We start from the raw sequence: 17,835 nt of genomic DNA, 5'->3' as shown, positions 1-17,835 counted from the left end.
GAGATCTCCGATCTCTCTCTTTTTTCCTTAGGCTTAGGGGACTTTTTTCAAAAGAAGAGGGAGCTCTATTTATAGATATTGGGAATGGCATGGCCCGTAAATAGGTGGAGGATCAAGGGCAAGTTAGGAGTGGTTGGATGGACGGCCGATGTTAAATCCCTTGATCATGAACCGTTTGATGGACATTTGAATGCCTTAGTGATGTCGGAATTCAGTGATCTTGGGCTCGTTGGATTTGTCTCGTCGAGCCGCTCTATTTGACTATAAGCTTGTTATGTTTGGAAACCTTTTGGTAATCCAAATTGTGCTTTGAACCTTCCAACAACGTTTCGGGTCCTTGATTTGGACCCATTTGGGCTCGGATTGGGTCGAATTTGGTGTTGTTGGGTTCGTATTTCCGAGACACTCAATTTGACTATAAGTTTGCTGAAATCAGAGATCGGATGCTCCTAAGTTTAATTTCGGAAGTTTCCAACTTAATTTTGCCTTGAGATTCGTGCCTGATCAAGATAATTTCAGATGATGTATCAATTATATAATACTATATTATACAACTAAATTGTTAAATATTCAGAATATTTTTTCTTCTTATAATTATAATTATTATAAATATGAGATAATATAATTATATTTATCTAATAATTTCAGCATATTGAATTATAATATGTGATAATCAAAGATAGGGCTATCAAAACTAGTTTTTAGGTCGAGTTCAGGTCAAATTTGAATATGACCATACACTTTTTAACTCAATCGATTTTTACAAACGGTTCAGTTTTTCGAACTCGAACCTAACCCTTTTCTGATCCAGGCCAACCCAAACCCGACCCATTTTTTTATGTTTTATTAAAATATATTTATTCAATTCAATTTATTAATGTAAATTTTAGTTCAATCAATTAAAAAAAATTAAGCTTAATTCAATTTGAAAAACATGATTTATTATTTTTTAAAAATAGCACTTATTTATTTCATAACAATCTTCTAAGACTCTCATAAGTCAATTAAAAATGGTCAAAATTGGATTGATTTCAAGATTCTCGGTAAACCTGAACATTACCTGATTTTACAAATTGATCAAACTTCTTAACCCGATCTGAATCCGAAATTTTTGGATCGTTGTACCGAATTTTGACACCCCTGATCAAAGATACATATTATTATTCTAAATAAGATTTTTAAACGCAGGCAACTCCGCATACGACTGCTCATTCGCCACCGTCATCTTCTTCAGTTCCGCCACCAACGAGTGCAGATCCCGGAACGAGCTCCCGCCCTCCGCCACCGCCTTTTTTGCCATTTCACTGATCTCAGCCGCCCTCTCCCTCACCCTACTGTTTCTTCCACCCACCGCTGCTGCCAAAATCCTGGCCAGCTCCTGAGCTTCCGGCACCGTAGACCTTCCCTCGGCCACCCTGACAGCCATGCCGGCGTCCTCCAACAGTCGAGCATCTATGAACTGGTCCGCTCCGTGTGGCCACGTCAGCAAAGCCACCCCCGCCACCACGGCCTCAATCACCGAGTTCCATCCACAGTGCGTCAAGAACCACCCGACTGCCGCGTGGCCGAGAATTTCCACCTGCGGAGCCCACCCCTTCACCACAAACCCTCGCGCTGCCACCCTCTCCTCAAACCCTGCCGGAACCTCCGTCCCCTCCCTGACGCACCAGAGGAATCGCAACCCGCTGAGCTCAAGCGCTGCCGAAATCGCCGCCGCTTGCTGCGGCGGCGGAACAACTTGGCTGCCGAAGCAAACGTAAACCACCGATCCCTCCGGGAAGCCATCGAGCCAGGTCAGAACCTTCTCCTTGATAACGGCGTCGGTCTTCCGCTCAACCGGCGAAGCGACGAGTGGCCCCACCGCCCATATCCGCCGGTGCCCCGCCGCAATATCCTTCTTTAATTGTTCGATATAATCGCCTTCAAGATCGGAGAATGTGTTGACGACGAAACCCCAGCTTTGAATGTCCAATAGAAAATTTTCCTTGATTGATTCGGAGACGGAATCGCCTTTTATGTAGTCGCGGAAGAGAGTGGAGAGTTGGGAAAGAGGGAAGGAAGGGGAGTTAGGTAGCGAGGGGAAAGGAATGAGGAGATTAGGATCGGAATTAGAGGGCATCTCGCGCCAGAGTTGGTGGATGGTGGCGATTCCGAAGGCGCCGGATGGCGAGAAGGACAGGCGGGGGATGGAGAGGGATTGCGCGAGACGAAAGGTCCAGGCGGAAGTGAAGAAATCGGAGAGGATGGCCACAGGAGGGTTAGGGTGGGAATGGAACCATTGGAGAATGGGGTAGAGAAGGCCGGACAGGGCGGGGATGAAGTTGCGGATGAGATTCGGGGGAACCTGGTAGGTGTTCTCGACGCCGGTGGGAATATAAGGGGAAGAAGGGAAAGGGAGGATGAGAGGTGAAATGGATGGAGAGGAGGAGAGGATTGGGGAGAGCGTGGGAAGATTGCCGGGAGTGACGACGATGGTGATGGTGAGGCCATGGCGGGTGGAGAGCAGGTGGCAGAGATCGAGGAGGGGAAGCATATGACCGTGTGCAGGGAACGGGATTACCAGGAGATGGGGTGTAGCTGCCTCCGCCATTAGATCTGCCCTCTGCTCTGATAGCTTTCCAAAGCTGCCCGGTCAGAAGAAGCGGTCATTTTATGGGCAAATTATTAGGTCCGCTCACCGCCCATTCACTAAAAATTTGTCACGATTACGCTTTGAAATTTTGAATAAAAAAAAGTACAGTTAAACACAACTCTTCAGGCTTCCAACTAAGAGGTCTAAGATTCGAGTCTCTGTATATGCGTTGTGTGTGTGAGTTTGCCTTAAATGACCTAAATGTCCCTTTAAGAGCAGCCAATATACTTGTAATTAATTAAATACTAAATGAGCTGTCATAGTCTCATTGGCTGTCTTGTAAATACAGGCCTAAACTATCTATATATAGAGGTCTAGTTTGTAACCCGTGAGAAGGTGAATAAAATATTTCTTTCCTCTCTGTTCTTTCTTCCCGTCTTCGACTTCCACGCCTGCTACATTTCTTTATGGTATCAGAGCGGGACGACCATGGCGAGCTCGGCAAATTCGCAAAGCAACATGCAAACGATCACAGAGCAACAAGAGGAGATCCAGATTTCTTCTTCTCTCAAGTTCTTGGTATCAAATATCAAGAACATAGCTCCGATTCAACTTGCAACGGACAACTACGCCGTTTGGAGATCTCAGATCTTGAAGCTGTTCCGAGCTCAAGGTTTTCATACTTTTCTTGATCCCTCAACCGTTCCTCCTAATCGCAACATTCTACAGAATGACGGAACAACTGTTCCAAATTCTTTATTTGATCAATGGACTCTTTCCGATCAAATACTTGCAGCCTCTTTGTGTTCCACCATTTCCATTTCAATCTTACCTTACGTTGTTAATCTTGAATCAACGGCTGCTATTTGGACCGTTCTTGAAACACGGTTCCAATCGTCTAACAGATCCAAAGTCATCCAACTAAAGAACTCTCTTCATAATATTTCCCTCAAAAACCTCACAATGACCCAGTATCTATCTGACGTCAAAACCATAGTTGATCAGATCGCCGCTGCGGATGTCTTGTGGCTTCGGAGATTACTTCAAGACTTCGACATACCTCAAACTCAACCCACGGACATGTATTGTGACAACACATCAGCGATCGCACTCGCCAGCAATCCAGTTTTTCATGCCCGTACAAAACACATAGAAATAGATCAAAAATTTATACGTGATCACATTCACACAAAGCAAATACGGCTTCTCCCTATCAACACTACAGATCAGATCGCGGACATCTTTACTAAAGCACTCTCTACGCCGCGATTTCTTCTTCTGCGTACCAAACTTACTGTATCTCCCGATCCATTAGTTTGCGGGGCGGTATAAGAGCAGCCAATATACTTGTAATTAATTAAATACTAAATGAGCTGTCATAGTCTCATTGGCTGTCTTGTAAATACAGGCCTAAACTATCTATATATAGAGGTCTAGTTTGTAACCCGTGAGAAGGTGAATAAAATATTTCTTTCCTCTATGTTCTTTCTTCCCGTCTTCGGCTTCCACGCCTGCTACATTTCTTTAGTCCCAAAAAAAAGTACAGTTAAAGCGTAATTAAAGTGCAGTTAAAGCACAGATAAATCTTAGTCAAAAAAGAGCACCTAAAGTTGACCTAAAGCACAGTCAAAACGCATTCCACGAGCCAAGTTTTTAGTGGATGTCTGGACCTATTTATAGATCCAGTGACCGGACCTAATAATTTGCCCATTTTATGAAGGCTAAGAATGATTTGTGTGGTGGTACAGCGGTGGTTTTAGATAAGTTTGCAAATAAAGAGAAAAAAATTGTATTATTTTATTTTTAATTACAGTTTTACAATTATAATTTAAGAAAATAATAAATTTAAATTATATAAAAAATTAGGTGATTTATATTTATATATCTAAAATTGAAAATATTAATATCAAAGTGGCAATAGTCAATATATTACCATTTTTTCAAAAAGAGCATTAGGCTTTATTTGTAAAGGCTAAAAGCTTTCGTGGCAGGAAAAATAATTAGCAAAAAATAATTTAATGATGGTGGCATGCAGGACGGAGGCAGAAAATTTTTTGTATGGAGAAACAAATTAATATTAATAATTAAATTAATCTCAAAATATAATTTTTATTCAGTATAATCACATATTATGAAGCAAGTTTTTAAAGAAAAATTATAAAAATACATCTAAAATCATATGCATTTTCATTAAAAAAAGAATAGATATATCACACTCTATCTTATTATTTATTAAAAAATAATATTTTTTTTAAGTTATTATTTAATTGAGTTCATATAAATTGTTTTTCTAGGTAAGATTATTTTATTTGAATTAATTAAATGAAGTCTTAATTTTGAACTACATTCAGATTAATTAAATTAGTATGAGATTATAATCTACTAAAGTGAGCGTGGCCTGTTGGGCACATCGGGCAGCGAGCTGGCCGGCTGGGCAGAAGTGCGCCAGGGCTTGCCAGGGCCTTTGGGTAGCGGGAAATCTGGATTTTTTAAATTAAACGGGTTTCCGGGTCGACCCGGCAACCCGCCGGGTCAACCCGAACCCGACCCGTTTTACAAACGGGTCGAAATCTCTAACCCGAACCCGACCCGGTTCGGGTTCGGGTTGACCCAAACCCGAAATTTTCGGATCGGGTTCGGGTCGGGTTTTCAGGTCGGGTCAAATGTTGACAGCTCTAGGCCGAGCCAAAACTTAATAGTTTTAAAAACGAATTTAATCTTCTATATTAATAATTTTATTAGTAAAATTTAAATTGGATTAATTTTTTATTATTGGGCCAGTGGGGGTCGTGCCCTAAGGCCCCCACTGTAGATCCTCCCATGGTGGTACGATGACGACTATGGTCAAACATCAATAGTACGACAATGGTGGGATGATTATAGTGGTTGTGTGGTGACGGTTCAATAGTGGCAGTCTGATGATGCAACGATCAGATAATGTTCACATGGCGAATGCGATTTGATGGCAGTGGTTAAGTGGCGGTTGTGCGCTAATAGTGGTTGGGTGGTGGTGATTCAATGATAGAAAATAGCGGTAGTTTGATGAGAGGTCAGTCTGCGAGGATTTGATACCTGTAGCTAGACAGTAGCAATCTAATGATGATAGCTAAGCAATGGTGATTCAACGACGATGGCTAGATAATGATGATCCAACATAATGATTGGGCAGCATTTGTATGCAGATTGGCTCACTTTTGATGTTGATCTAATATTCTAATCCTTTCGTTGAGAAGTTCAATTCGTTGAAATCATTGAATAATCCTAATTTTTTTTCTTTTTTTTTTTCAACTAAATTATACATTCATTAATTTTCATAACGCATCAATTATTATTCTAATTTGATGAAACATTTTAAGACAGTCTTCTCCTCTTTGTAGTCTACCTATTCGCTTTGAATTGTCTCAAAGAACTTGCTCGGAAATCCTCATATCAACTGGTGTTGGAAATAGATGCGTTGAGCTTGATTTTCAATAGCCCGTGAAATCCTGAGCACATAATGCTCGAAACACACGAATCTAGAAGCATACGGAAGAGATTTCAATTCTCCTTGGGATGATTTTTATTTTTCTCAGAAATGCATTTATTTATCCTCACTACACATTTTATATTTTTTCTGTTTTATGTTTCTTTTTTTGGTATCTATATTTTATATAAATATTTTCAAATAATAACTATAATATCTTTGTTTTATTGCTTTTCACACCGTAATCATTTTTTTATTTAAGTAAACTTTTTTTATTATTATAAAAATCTTATTAGTCCTTTATAATTTAATTTATTAAGGTGAATAAATTAATTTCCAATTACAAAATAATTATGCTCATAGTATTTTTTTTTAATTATTTTTCACAATATTTTCTTTTCTAAAATATATTTTATAAAAGTAACCTAAAATTTTTAAATTTTATTTTCTAGAACATTTGTTTTCTAGAACGTTGGACATTGAAAACTTTTTTGTACAGAGGATTTTGGTGGTTTCCTCTTTGACTCATGATAGAAACAGACACGAGTTCTTATTGATTAATTTGTTGGTTGGGAGTTTTGACTATCAACTAAGATGTCTTGGATTCGAGTCTTGCGTATGTGATGTGTGCATAAATTTATCTTAATTAGCCTAAATGTCCCCAAAAAAATGATAGAAACACGCAAACAACTTCCCTTCAATCATTGAAAGCAAGAAAATTTCTAAGATTTGTGCTCAATTGGTTTATGATCATTAATAATATTAAAAAAATAATAATATTATTTAAATTTAAAACTACTCCTTAAAAGGTTGAATAAAAGCTTTAAGGTTTGATAATATGTCTATTTAAGATCCAATTGAAAATTTATTTAAAAGCGAGCACCATGTGTGCCTCGCTTCTATGCCCTCTGTGTCCACTCTCACTCTGTGCTTCCTGCCCACGCCATGTGTCTTGCACTCATACGGTACGGTCTAACTCCGACCACATCCTGCGCATATCCACCCGCGCACCGAGCCCTGCTCCTTCATCTGCGCTCTGCTCGTCTCAATCCCAAGCCCTACACTGCCGCATCCGACTAGTGTCCCGCGTGTCTTTCATCGGTGCCATGCGTAGAACTTCCAAATGCTCAGCATAATAAATATTAAAAAATTTAGTCACTTCTAACTCCAAGTGTATTCATCACAATAGAACTTCATTCAACATCAAAACTCTTCATAATCACATTTTCAAGAAGATAATCATATATATAATTGTATTTCAATAGAAGTAAAAGGAAATAATCAAAATGGAGGAATTCACAAAATGTCATATAAGCAGCCAATTGACTTAACAATTGACCATAATTTTATCAAATTACCAAGAATTGTGTATAACATCATTTTAAAGCATTAAATGTATTACAATATTTTTTTATGAGGTGATAAATAATTTTTAATTTATTAAATAACACTCTCTCCAATTTACTAGTTTAAAATTTCTAATGAAAACACGAAAATATCCAAAATATTCATATCTATAACATATAGAAAATTACACATTAAAATTTAACATATATGAAGTTATCCTCATTTTTTTATTACAAATTCATAATTTTAATAAAAAAATCTCAAAGCATGCAGTGCAGTTGCTCCGTGGTTTCGTACACCACGACGCCAAACACTAATGAATATTTAATATAAATATCACTTAAAACCATTCCTTCCCCTTAATCATAGAGAGGAGGGATAAGGGAGGCGAGAGAGAAGAGAGAGCAAGCTACTCAAAGTATTTTCATCATCGTTGGATCAATTACGAGATTTCTTTTGATTGTCATAGGTAACTTGAATCATATCTTTCTTTTTTGTGATTTTGTGTTCTATGATTTTCATATTTAAAAAATTGATACAAATACATTTTCTATTGATTTTATCAAACTTTTGTCGTTTAACATTTCTTATGTGATAGATATTGATTTTTATGGGCATTTATGTAATATTATTGAATTTCATTGGATAATTGATAGTTATGATTTTTTAAAATTAATGAATAGTATATAAATTGTCATGCATTTCATAGATTGTGACAAAGGTATTATATTTCATACATGATATTAAATTGCATAAATAAAATGATATGACTGATATATGATGAATGATATATTTTCATGTAAGAATGTAAGGTTGACTATGAACACTATACTTAATATGGATTAGCTATTAAAATGCTAATCCTTGTACAGTAGGGTGGGCCGACATATTTTTTTTATATAAATAAAAGTTTGTGGTATAATCCTAGATGTTAACCTATAACTGATTAGCTGATTACGCCATCGGGTAGAGAGCGACGACTCCTTTTTTATTTATTAAATGCCGGCCACCTTTGAAAGTAAAAAATTGATAGTAAATGAAATATATGGAGATATGATTCATCAATGATTATGAGTTGATAAGATAGATGGAAGAATAAAAATACCACTTAAAAAGCTAGATTTCATGTCTTGTTGAATAAATTCATATAACAATGATGCCAATATTGACAATTATAAATAAAAAGCATATAGAATCAAATACACATACATTTGTTGACCTCTATAGATCTATCATAGTCAATGCAAGCAAAATAGATGATGATCGATTATTGTTGGTATACAATACATCGTTGAAGATGAAGAATGGAGTGTCTCGATCATAATGCAATGATTTAAAACTTTGTCCGATTACCAAATGGATCATATCGATGCAATCAGGACATCCAATATACCAACAAGAAGTTGTTTGTATGTGCCAATGTGTTAGTTGATGCGATGCTAGCAAAAACTATCCAAATAGCTTCCACTTGTTAAACAGGCTTCGTTGATGAGTTTAGAGCATCGAATTTAATCAAAGAGGGATCCCTCACATTCAAATTGAACGAAAGCGGTCAAAATCAACGGACTACGGACGTACTCGATGTTGCCGAAATGTTGTCCATTTGCAAAATGAATTTCTCTGTTATGTTCGGAATGTTGAAAATACTAGAAAATGACTATCATATTGCATGGATCCTTACATGTGCGAAAATATAACAATTTGCTCGCATGCGCGGCGAAGACGACACGTAAATTGCGATGCGCTATAATTGAAAATTTTGACGGTATATGAGGCGGGATAAAAGAAAATCAAAATTAACAAAAAAAAAAAAAGTTATTTCAAAATATGACATGTAAGTAGTGTAAATTTGATAATAATACATTTTTTTAATTAAATTTAATGCTATGTTAATATTAAAATTAATAATCATTTTTTTTATAAAAAAATCATTATTATCATCTAATTTAATAATATTAAATTATGTATTTAGATGATTTAAAAAAAAAAAAACATAAAACAATATGTATATATCCTGTATTATAAATTGAAGTTTTGCTTCTAATCTTTTCAATCCACCTGCCTTGCTAATTGCTATTAACTTGCTTTGGCAAGTTATTCCTTTGATGTGTCTTCTGCCACAGCAAGGGCCAAATTCATCTACCTATGTGTTAGCTTGCATGCTTGTTCACGACGCTTATAACGTGTCTTCTGCTACAGCAGGGCCAAACTCACCAAACAGTAATTGTTTCTCTTTTTGCTCTTTTTTTTCTCTTCTCTCTATATAAGTATATAATATTTAAATATATTTCTATTAAAATAAAAAATATATATCTTCAGCTCGCTGGCAAATCTCTGTCGTCGGTCGTCGTCTTGCTCTTTCAAGGTATATTATTTGCCAAACTTAAAGCTCAAAATCTACCTTCAGCATTCGCGACGCATACGGAGACCGCCTATACACGTCTTAATTGGCGCATGGTGGGATGGAAGCTCGGTGGCGATGCCTATGGCGAGGGGGGTTACTTATAAGTACCGTACTATCACGACCCACGCCGAGACGAGACGGATTCCGTCCGCGCTGGCTCGCGACGGAGCTGCACTAACCAGGATCTAGCTTTGGAATTTGGTTCGGACTGAATCTCCAAATAATTAATTCACAACAAACTAAACAAACAGAGCTACTATGTATCAAAATGCAGCCCGGAACAAAACATCTATCCAATTTCAATTTCCTCAAACAATCATCTACAGAACAGTACATGGCCTTCGACAGAAAGGAAAGACAGAACAGAAAAGCCATGACTGTAACAAAAATCAAAAGTATAAAAGTACCTATACTGATCGACTCTGAACTAATCCTGGACTTCCTTGCCTTTCCCAGAACTGAAAACCACCAGAAAGCAAGGGTGAGCTCAACAGCTCAGTAAAGCACAACCTCCAATCAAAATCCTCGAGATCTTAAAACCAACAACAGTAGACAAATTCGTACAGAATCGAAACAGATTCGGACAGATATCAAATCAACAAAACTAACGGAAACGGAAGTTGTGTCAAATCAGAAACATAACAAATCAGACACTCAGATCAACAGAATCAGAATCGTACAGATCATATCGGAACAGAACAAATCATATCAAAATCATGTAGCAGATCAAATATTTAATTAATAGCTAAATTCCCTGACACTGACTGAATCTCATAGGATCCAGGCCACTTTATGCCTCCCTTTTGTGCTCACGGCACAAAAACAGATCAAGATCAGATGTGCTTATAGCACCAGAATACATATATATGTGCATATAGCACTAAACAGATTGTTTCTCTCGGATTCCGGAACAGAACAGATATCAGATTTCATATTGAGCTACTTTCAGAATTCCCAGACACTAACTGAATCTCATAGGATCCAGGCCCTTATAACTCCCTTTATATAGCATATACAGATAGCAATATCAATTCAGAAGTTTCCGGACAAAACAGAAATTATCAAAAATCGGGCAGTACAACGGCAGTATACGGAATTTACCACAATTTTCTGAAAATCAAAATTCACCAAATTCGCACAGAATATAGATATCAACATTTTAGAAACATTTATTCTATTGCACAGATAATTTCCAAGTTCACAGAAAATCCAGTCGACTAAAAACACAGTCGAATCAAAAATACCCGGACAAAAATCTAAAAAAAATAACCAAAATGTGCACACTCGGCACTTCAACAAAATACACGAAATTAACGCGGTAGAAACTAAACCAGTCGGAAATTAAGGACGAAAATCGCGAACAAAACTTAATTTCCGGACAGATAATACCGCCAAACTCGACGGTTCTGAAAATTGAGAAAGTCGGATTGTGCCTTACCTTGCGTACAGCAATTTCTCAACAGTCTCTTCGGACGAAAACAGCTCGGCGTCGCCCGAAAATCCATTTTCCACTTTTTTCCTGTCGTTTTTCTCTCTCCTCAACTTTTTCTCTCTCTCTTCAAAATATCTCATTTCTATATATATCCAACTGATCGTCCTGGACGATCGAGCTTCGTACCGGACGATCCATGAAGAGAATGATTTCGTCCAGACGAAATTGAACATCGTCCCTGGCGAAGGGTTCACTGACTTATATTTCGTCAGACGATCCCTGATTCGTCCAGACGAACCATACAGCCAAACATGATTTTCTTTCTGCACAACCTGTACCGATCGTCCGGACGATCGACTTCGTCGGACGAACCTGGAGCAAAAACTGATATTACAATCTCCCCAACTTAAAAAAAATGTCGTCCTCGACATTATCCCAGTCCAAACTCAGTCAAAACAGTATGGGTACAACCGTGCTCATGTCAGACTCCTTCTCCCAAGTGGCTTCCCGTGGCAGTATCGGTGCTTCACTGGACTTTAACCATTGGAATCTGTTTACTTCTTAAGCTTTCGTACGTCGTATGCCAAAATCAACTCTGGCTCTTCCTTGTACGTCAGATTCTCCTGAATCCCAACCTCATCAGCAGATACTTTCTTCCCAGAGTCGGATACCCACTTCCTCAGAGTGGATACGTGAACACATTATGCACATCAAGCATCGAATCAGAAAGCATCAATTTGTAAGCAGCTTTTCCAATCCTTCTCAGGATTTTAAAAGGTCCAACATACCTTCGGACTAAGCTTGCTCACCTGACAAATCTGCTACAACCCTTCATCGGGCTGACTTTGACAATCACACAAAGTCACCAACCTGAAACTCTACAAATCTGTGCTTCTGATTGTAATACTTTCTGCTGTCGATCTTTGAGCAGCTTTCAATCTTTCTCTTATCAATTTGATCTTCTAGCAGTTTCATCAGCAAAAGTGGCTCCAAGCCTCCTATCTCCGACCTCCGTCAGAGTCAAAGGAGTACGGCACTTCCTGCCATACAAAGCTTCGTACGGTGCCATACCGATACTGGACTGAAAACTGTTGTTAAGGCAAACTCAATCAGCGGAATATGATCTTCCCAGCTTCCGCTAAAGTCCAGAACCACAAAGTCTTAACAGATTTCCAGTATCTGAATAGTCCTCTCAGACTGTCCATCGGTCTGAGGATGAAAGGCTGTCTAAAAATGCAGTTTTGTACCAAGCCTTGCTGAATGCCTTTCCAAAGTCTGGAAGTAAAACGTCCATCTCGATCAGATACGATCACACGAGGCACACCGTGCAATCTGACTATCTCTTTCACACATATATCTGTGCCAAGCGATCAACTGAATCCGTCTGTCTGATCGGAAGAAAATGGGCTGACTTCGTCAATCGATCTACAACCACCCAAATAGCGTCGTGCCCTTGTCTAGAACGAGGGAAACCCATCGCAAAATCCATCGTTACTCCTCCCATTTCCACTCAGGGATAGGACGACTGCAACAATCCCACCTGGTCGCTGATGCTCTGCCTTCACCAACTGACAGGCTTCGCATCTCGACACAACTCTGCACATCCTTCTTCATCCCAGGCCACCAAAACAAAAGCTTCATATCAGCGTACATCTTACCACTGCCTGGATGAACAGTATAGCCAGAATGATGAGATTCGTACAGAATCTCCTGCCTCAAGTCTTCAAACACAGGTACTTCCACAACCTATTCTTAAGAAAATAGCACCAGAATCAGAAATTCGAAGTTCAGGAGTCTTACTAGATCAATCTGAGCTATCAACTTCGAATAGTCAGAATCTGAATTCTGGGCTTCTTGAATCCGTGCTTCCAAAGAAGACTGAATACTCATCTGAGCCAACTCCAAATCATTGGAGGAAACCACCTCCAACTGCAATCTCTCCAATCACGAATCAGAAAGTCATCACAGGTAAGCTGAATACCTGAGAATCCAGAAGCTTTCTGCTCAGAGCGTCCCGCTACCACATTCGCCTTCCCAGGCTGATTACTGAATAGTCAAATCGTAGTCCTGATCATCTCGAGCCACTCCTCTGTTCTCAGATTCAGATCCTTCTGAGTAAAAATATACTTCAGGCTCTTATGATCAGTAAAGATCTCAACCCTGACGCCATAACAAGTAATGACGCGCAAATCTTCCAAAGCAAAAACTACTGAGCTAACTCCAAATCATGTGTCGGGTAATTCTTCTCATGTGGTTTTCAAACTGTCTCGAAGCATAAGCAATTACTGACCATGCTGCATTCAGAACACAACCCAATCCTTTCAGTGAAGCATCACTGAACAACCTGGAAACCCTCCGTACTCTGACGGAAGTGCCACACTGGAGCTAAAGTCAAACACTCCTTTCAATCTCTGAAAACTAGCTTCACACTCCGGGGTCCAAACAAAAGGTACTGACTTCTGAGTCAGTCTCTCGTCAGAGGAGTCGAAATCTGTGAAAATCCTTTCACAACTTCCTATATACCCGCATGCCCAAGAAACTACGTACTCTCAAATACCGTAGTCGGCCTTGGCCAATCAGCAACAGCCTGAATCTTCTGGGGATCTACAGAAATGCTTTTCCGCTAATCACAATGCCCCAGAAAAGAAATGCTCTTCAGCAGAATTCACACTTAGAGAACTTGGCATACAGCTGAATGCCTCCTCAAAGTCTCCAACACAATCCTCAAATGTCTGGCATGCTCACCTCAGATGCAGAATATACCAAGAATATCGTTCAATGAAGACGATCACAAACTGATCCAAATACTCCTGAATACTCGGTTCATCAGATCCATGAAAATCGCAGGCGCATTGGCTACCCCAAAAGGCATAACCAAAAACTCGTAGTGCCCGTACCGAGTACTGAAAGCAGTCTTCACCACATCAGCTTCCTTCACCTTCACCTGATAATATCCGGATCTCAAATCAATCTTTCGAAAATAACGCGAGATCCGGAAAGCTGATCAAACAAGTCGTCAATCCGAGGCAAAGGATACTTGTTCTTGATCGTGACTTGTTCAAATCTCTGTAATCAATACACATACGGAGTGTACCGTCCTTCTTTTCAACAAACAGAACAGGTGCTCCCAGGGCGAAACACTAGGACGTACAAAACCTCTGTCAACCAACTCCTGAAGCTGAACTTTCAACTCAGAAAGTTCTTTCGGTGCCATCCTGTACGGAGCTTTCGATATAGGAGCTGTACCCGAAAAAACATCGATAGAGAACTCCACATCTCTATCCGGAGGTAAACCAACCAACTCCTCAGGAAAAACATCAGCAAATTCCCGTACCACAGGGATCTCAGAAACAGAACCAACCTCCAGGTTCAGATCCCGCACCGAAGCTAAAAATACCGGACATCCTTTCTTCCACATCCTGCTCACCTCCAACACAGAAACCAGACTGGAGAGAACACCTCGTAATCCCTGAAATACAACTCCTCTCTCCAAGCCAACAAGCAAACTCACTTGCTTCTTCAGACAGTCTATCTGAGCCTCATACTGACTCAGCCAATCCATGCCAGAATCACATCATAACGAAGAAATCGGCAATCGAATCAAACTCGATTTCCACTTCTTGCCAAGAAATCTCGATCTCACACAAACAAAACTGTCGAGCAATCAATGGATTCCTCCGCCGCCAGTAAAATCACAGACAAAGAAATCGGTAAAAACCATCGATCCAAATGTAAAAATCTCAAAACAATGGCTCGGACAGAAAAGAATGACTCGCTCCAGAGTCAAACAAAACACGAACAGGGCCTGATCAGAAATGTAAACCGTACCTGTCACAACATCCGGAGGCCATCACGAGCCTCCTGCTGACTCAGACTGTAAACTCGTGGCTGAACTGGAGCAGGAACTGAAGCAACAGAACTACTCTGCTCCTCTGAATCGTAGGTGGTCTCCGCGGTGCAGAAACTAGAACCACGCACCTCTACCAGCAAATCCCTCAGGGCGAGGAGGAACAGTCCTCGGTCTTCCCTGCTGCTGAACCAACAGGTTGACAAAGCCCTCAGATCGCTGCTCAGAACGCTGATCAAATCCATCTGCGGACATTCTGCAATCCTATGTCCGGCTGACCACATCTGAAACAAAGACCAGCTATCCTGTAGCACTGGCCATGGTGTCGCCGTCCACAACTCTGGCACACAGGTGCCGTACTGACAGATCAGAACTAGTCGTACTGGTACAGTACCAGACGATCCTCCGCTCTTCCTGGAATCTCCAGATCCAGATCCAGGAACAAATCTCCTCTTCCCAGAGGAACCACTGCCAGATGTCTCTCCTCCAAACTCTTCCTACTCGCAGTCCACCGCTGCTGAGGTAGTCCGTCATGTCATTCTCAATCAGACGAGCTCGCTCCACAAGCTCAGAGAATCAGTAATCCGGAACGGTATCAGAGGCTGCCTCAAAGTGTCTCGTAAGCCTCTCAGAAATCTGTAGCACCTCTCAGCAGACGTGCTAACCAGCTGCGGAGCGTACCTGGCTTTAATGAGTAAACTGAGCCTCTGTACTGCATCACCGTCTTGCTCCCCTGAACAAGTCTCAGAAAACTCTCCTGCATCTGCTGTCGTGCAGAAGGGGGAACAAACTAGTCCGAAATACATTCGGTAACTCCTCCCAAGTAATCAAAGAGTTCAATCTGCCCCTGAAATCTGGCTGCTTGCTGGCCATCCCACCAGTGCTAAAGCTCTCCATCCAACAGAAAAACAGCTAACGAACTTTCCTGTCTGCAGGACACTACATCCGCGTCAAAAGTCTTCTCCAATCTCCTCAGCCACTCCTCGGCTGCTCCTGGGCTCAACAGCGCCCTCAAACCTCGGAGGCTTCAACTCAAAAATAACTGCAGGTGTCGATCAAATGTCCTCAGATCTAACAGTCGAAGTTCTGCTCTGAGTCTCGCTCATCATCTGAGCAACAAGTGAAGCAAACTGTGAAAGCGTATCAGCACCGACCACTGGCTGTACTCCCCACTGGTGCTGCCTGATCGTCACTCTGACCGTCTGTCATGTTGGGTCTGGCTGATCCAGACAGAAAAAATCCAGAAAATCCGGAAAACTATCACAAACAACCAAAATAACACAATAAAAAGCCAAACGACCCAAAACTACCTCTAGACAGACTCCACTGATCACATTCCTAGAGCTCTGTTTTACAATCAACCTGTTTCCAAAACCAGTGCTCTGATACCTACAAAAAGCTTGTCACGACCCGACCCGACGGGGACGGATCCCGCCGAGCCGGATCGCGACGAGAGACCTTTCTTACCAGGATCTGGCTTTTGGATTAGGTTACTGACTGATCTTCAAATTCCGTAACTCAACAGAAGCACCAGAACAACAGAGCTACTAAAAACATCAAATGCAGCGGAAACAAAACATCTATCCAATTTCATTTCCTCAAAACAATCCATTTACAGAACAGTACATGGCCTTCGACAGAAAGAAAGACAAGAACAGAACAGAAAAGCCATGACTGTACAAAAATCAAAAGTATAAAAGTACCTATACTGATCGACTCTGAACTAATCCTGGACTTCCCTTGCCTTCCTAGAACCCTGAAACCACACCAGAAAGCAAGGGTGAGCTCAACAGCTCAGTAAAGCAACAAACCTCAATCAAAATCCTCAGAATCTTAAAACCAACACAGTAGACAAATTCGTACAGAATCGAAACAGATTCGGACAGATATCAAATCAACAAAACTATACGGAAACGGAAGTTGTGTCAATCAGAAACATAAACAAATCAGACACATCAGATCAACAGAATCAGAATCGTACAGATCATATCGGAAACAGAACAAAGTCATATCAAAATCATGTAGCAGTCAAATATTTAATTAATAGCTAAATCCCTGACACTGACTGAATCTCATAGGATCCAGGCCATATGCCTCCTTTTGTGCTCACAGGCACCAAAAACAGATCAGATCAGATATGCTTATAGCACCAGAATACATATAAGTGCATATAGGCACCTAAACAGATTGTTTCCTCGGATCCGGAACAGAACAGATATCAGATTTCATATTGAGCTCATTTCAGAATTCCCAGACACTAACTGAATCTCATAGGATCCAGGCCCCTTATAACTCCCTTATATAGCATATACAGATAGCAATATCAATTCAGAAGATTTTTCCGGACAAAACCAGAAATTACTCAAAAATCGGGCAGTACAACGGCAGTATACGGAATTTACACAATTTCCTGAAATCAAAATTCACCAAATTCGCAAGAATATAGATATCAACATTTTAGAACATTTATTCTACTGCACAGATAATTTCCAAGTTCCCAGAAAAATCCAGTCGACTAAAACACAGTCGATATCAAAAATACCCGGAACAAAAATCTAAAAAAAAATAACCAAAATGTGCACACTCGCACTTTCAACAAAATACAGAAAATTACGCGGTAGAAACTAACCAGTCGGAAATTAAGGATGAAAATCGCGAACAAAACTTAAATTCCGGACAGATAATACCGGCCAAACTCGACGGTTCTGAAAATTGAGAAAGTCGGATTGTGCCTTACCTTGCGTACAGCAATTTCCTCAACAGTCTCTTC

General features: G+C 40.0%; 1 protein-coding gene across 1 annotated transcript; it reads right to left on the bottom strand.

Moving 5' to 3' along the window:
- Positions 1 to 1,000: 1,000 nt before the first annotated feature.
- Positions 1,001 to 2,683, bottom strand: LOC110113440 (flavonol 3-O-glucosyltransferase UGT89B1). The gene has a single exon (XM_020846033.2). The coding sequence runs from the start codon at positions 2,588 to 2,590 to the stop codon at positions 1,166 to 1,168; it is 1,425 nt and encodes a 474-aa protein (XP_020701692.1). The 5' UTR covers positions 2,591 to 2,683; the 3' UTR covers positions 1,001 to 1,165.
- Between the last annotated feature and the right edge of the window lie 15,152 nt (positions 2,684 to 17,835).

This window comes from Dendrobium catenatum, unplaced genomic scaffold, assembly GCF_001605985.2.
Source record: "Dendrobium catenatum unplaced genomic scaffold, ASM160598v2 fragScaff_scaffold_156, whole genome shotgun sequence".
In the NCBI taxonomy this organism is placed as follows: Eukaryota; Viridiplantae; Streptophyta; class Magnoliopsida; order Asparagales; family Orchidaceae; genus Dendrobium; species Dendrobium catenatum.
This window is presented reverse-complemented; position numbering and strand designations above follow the sequence as displayed.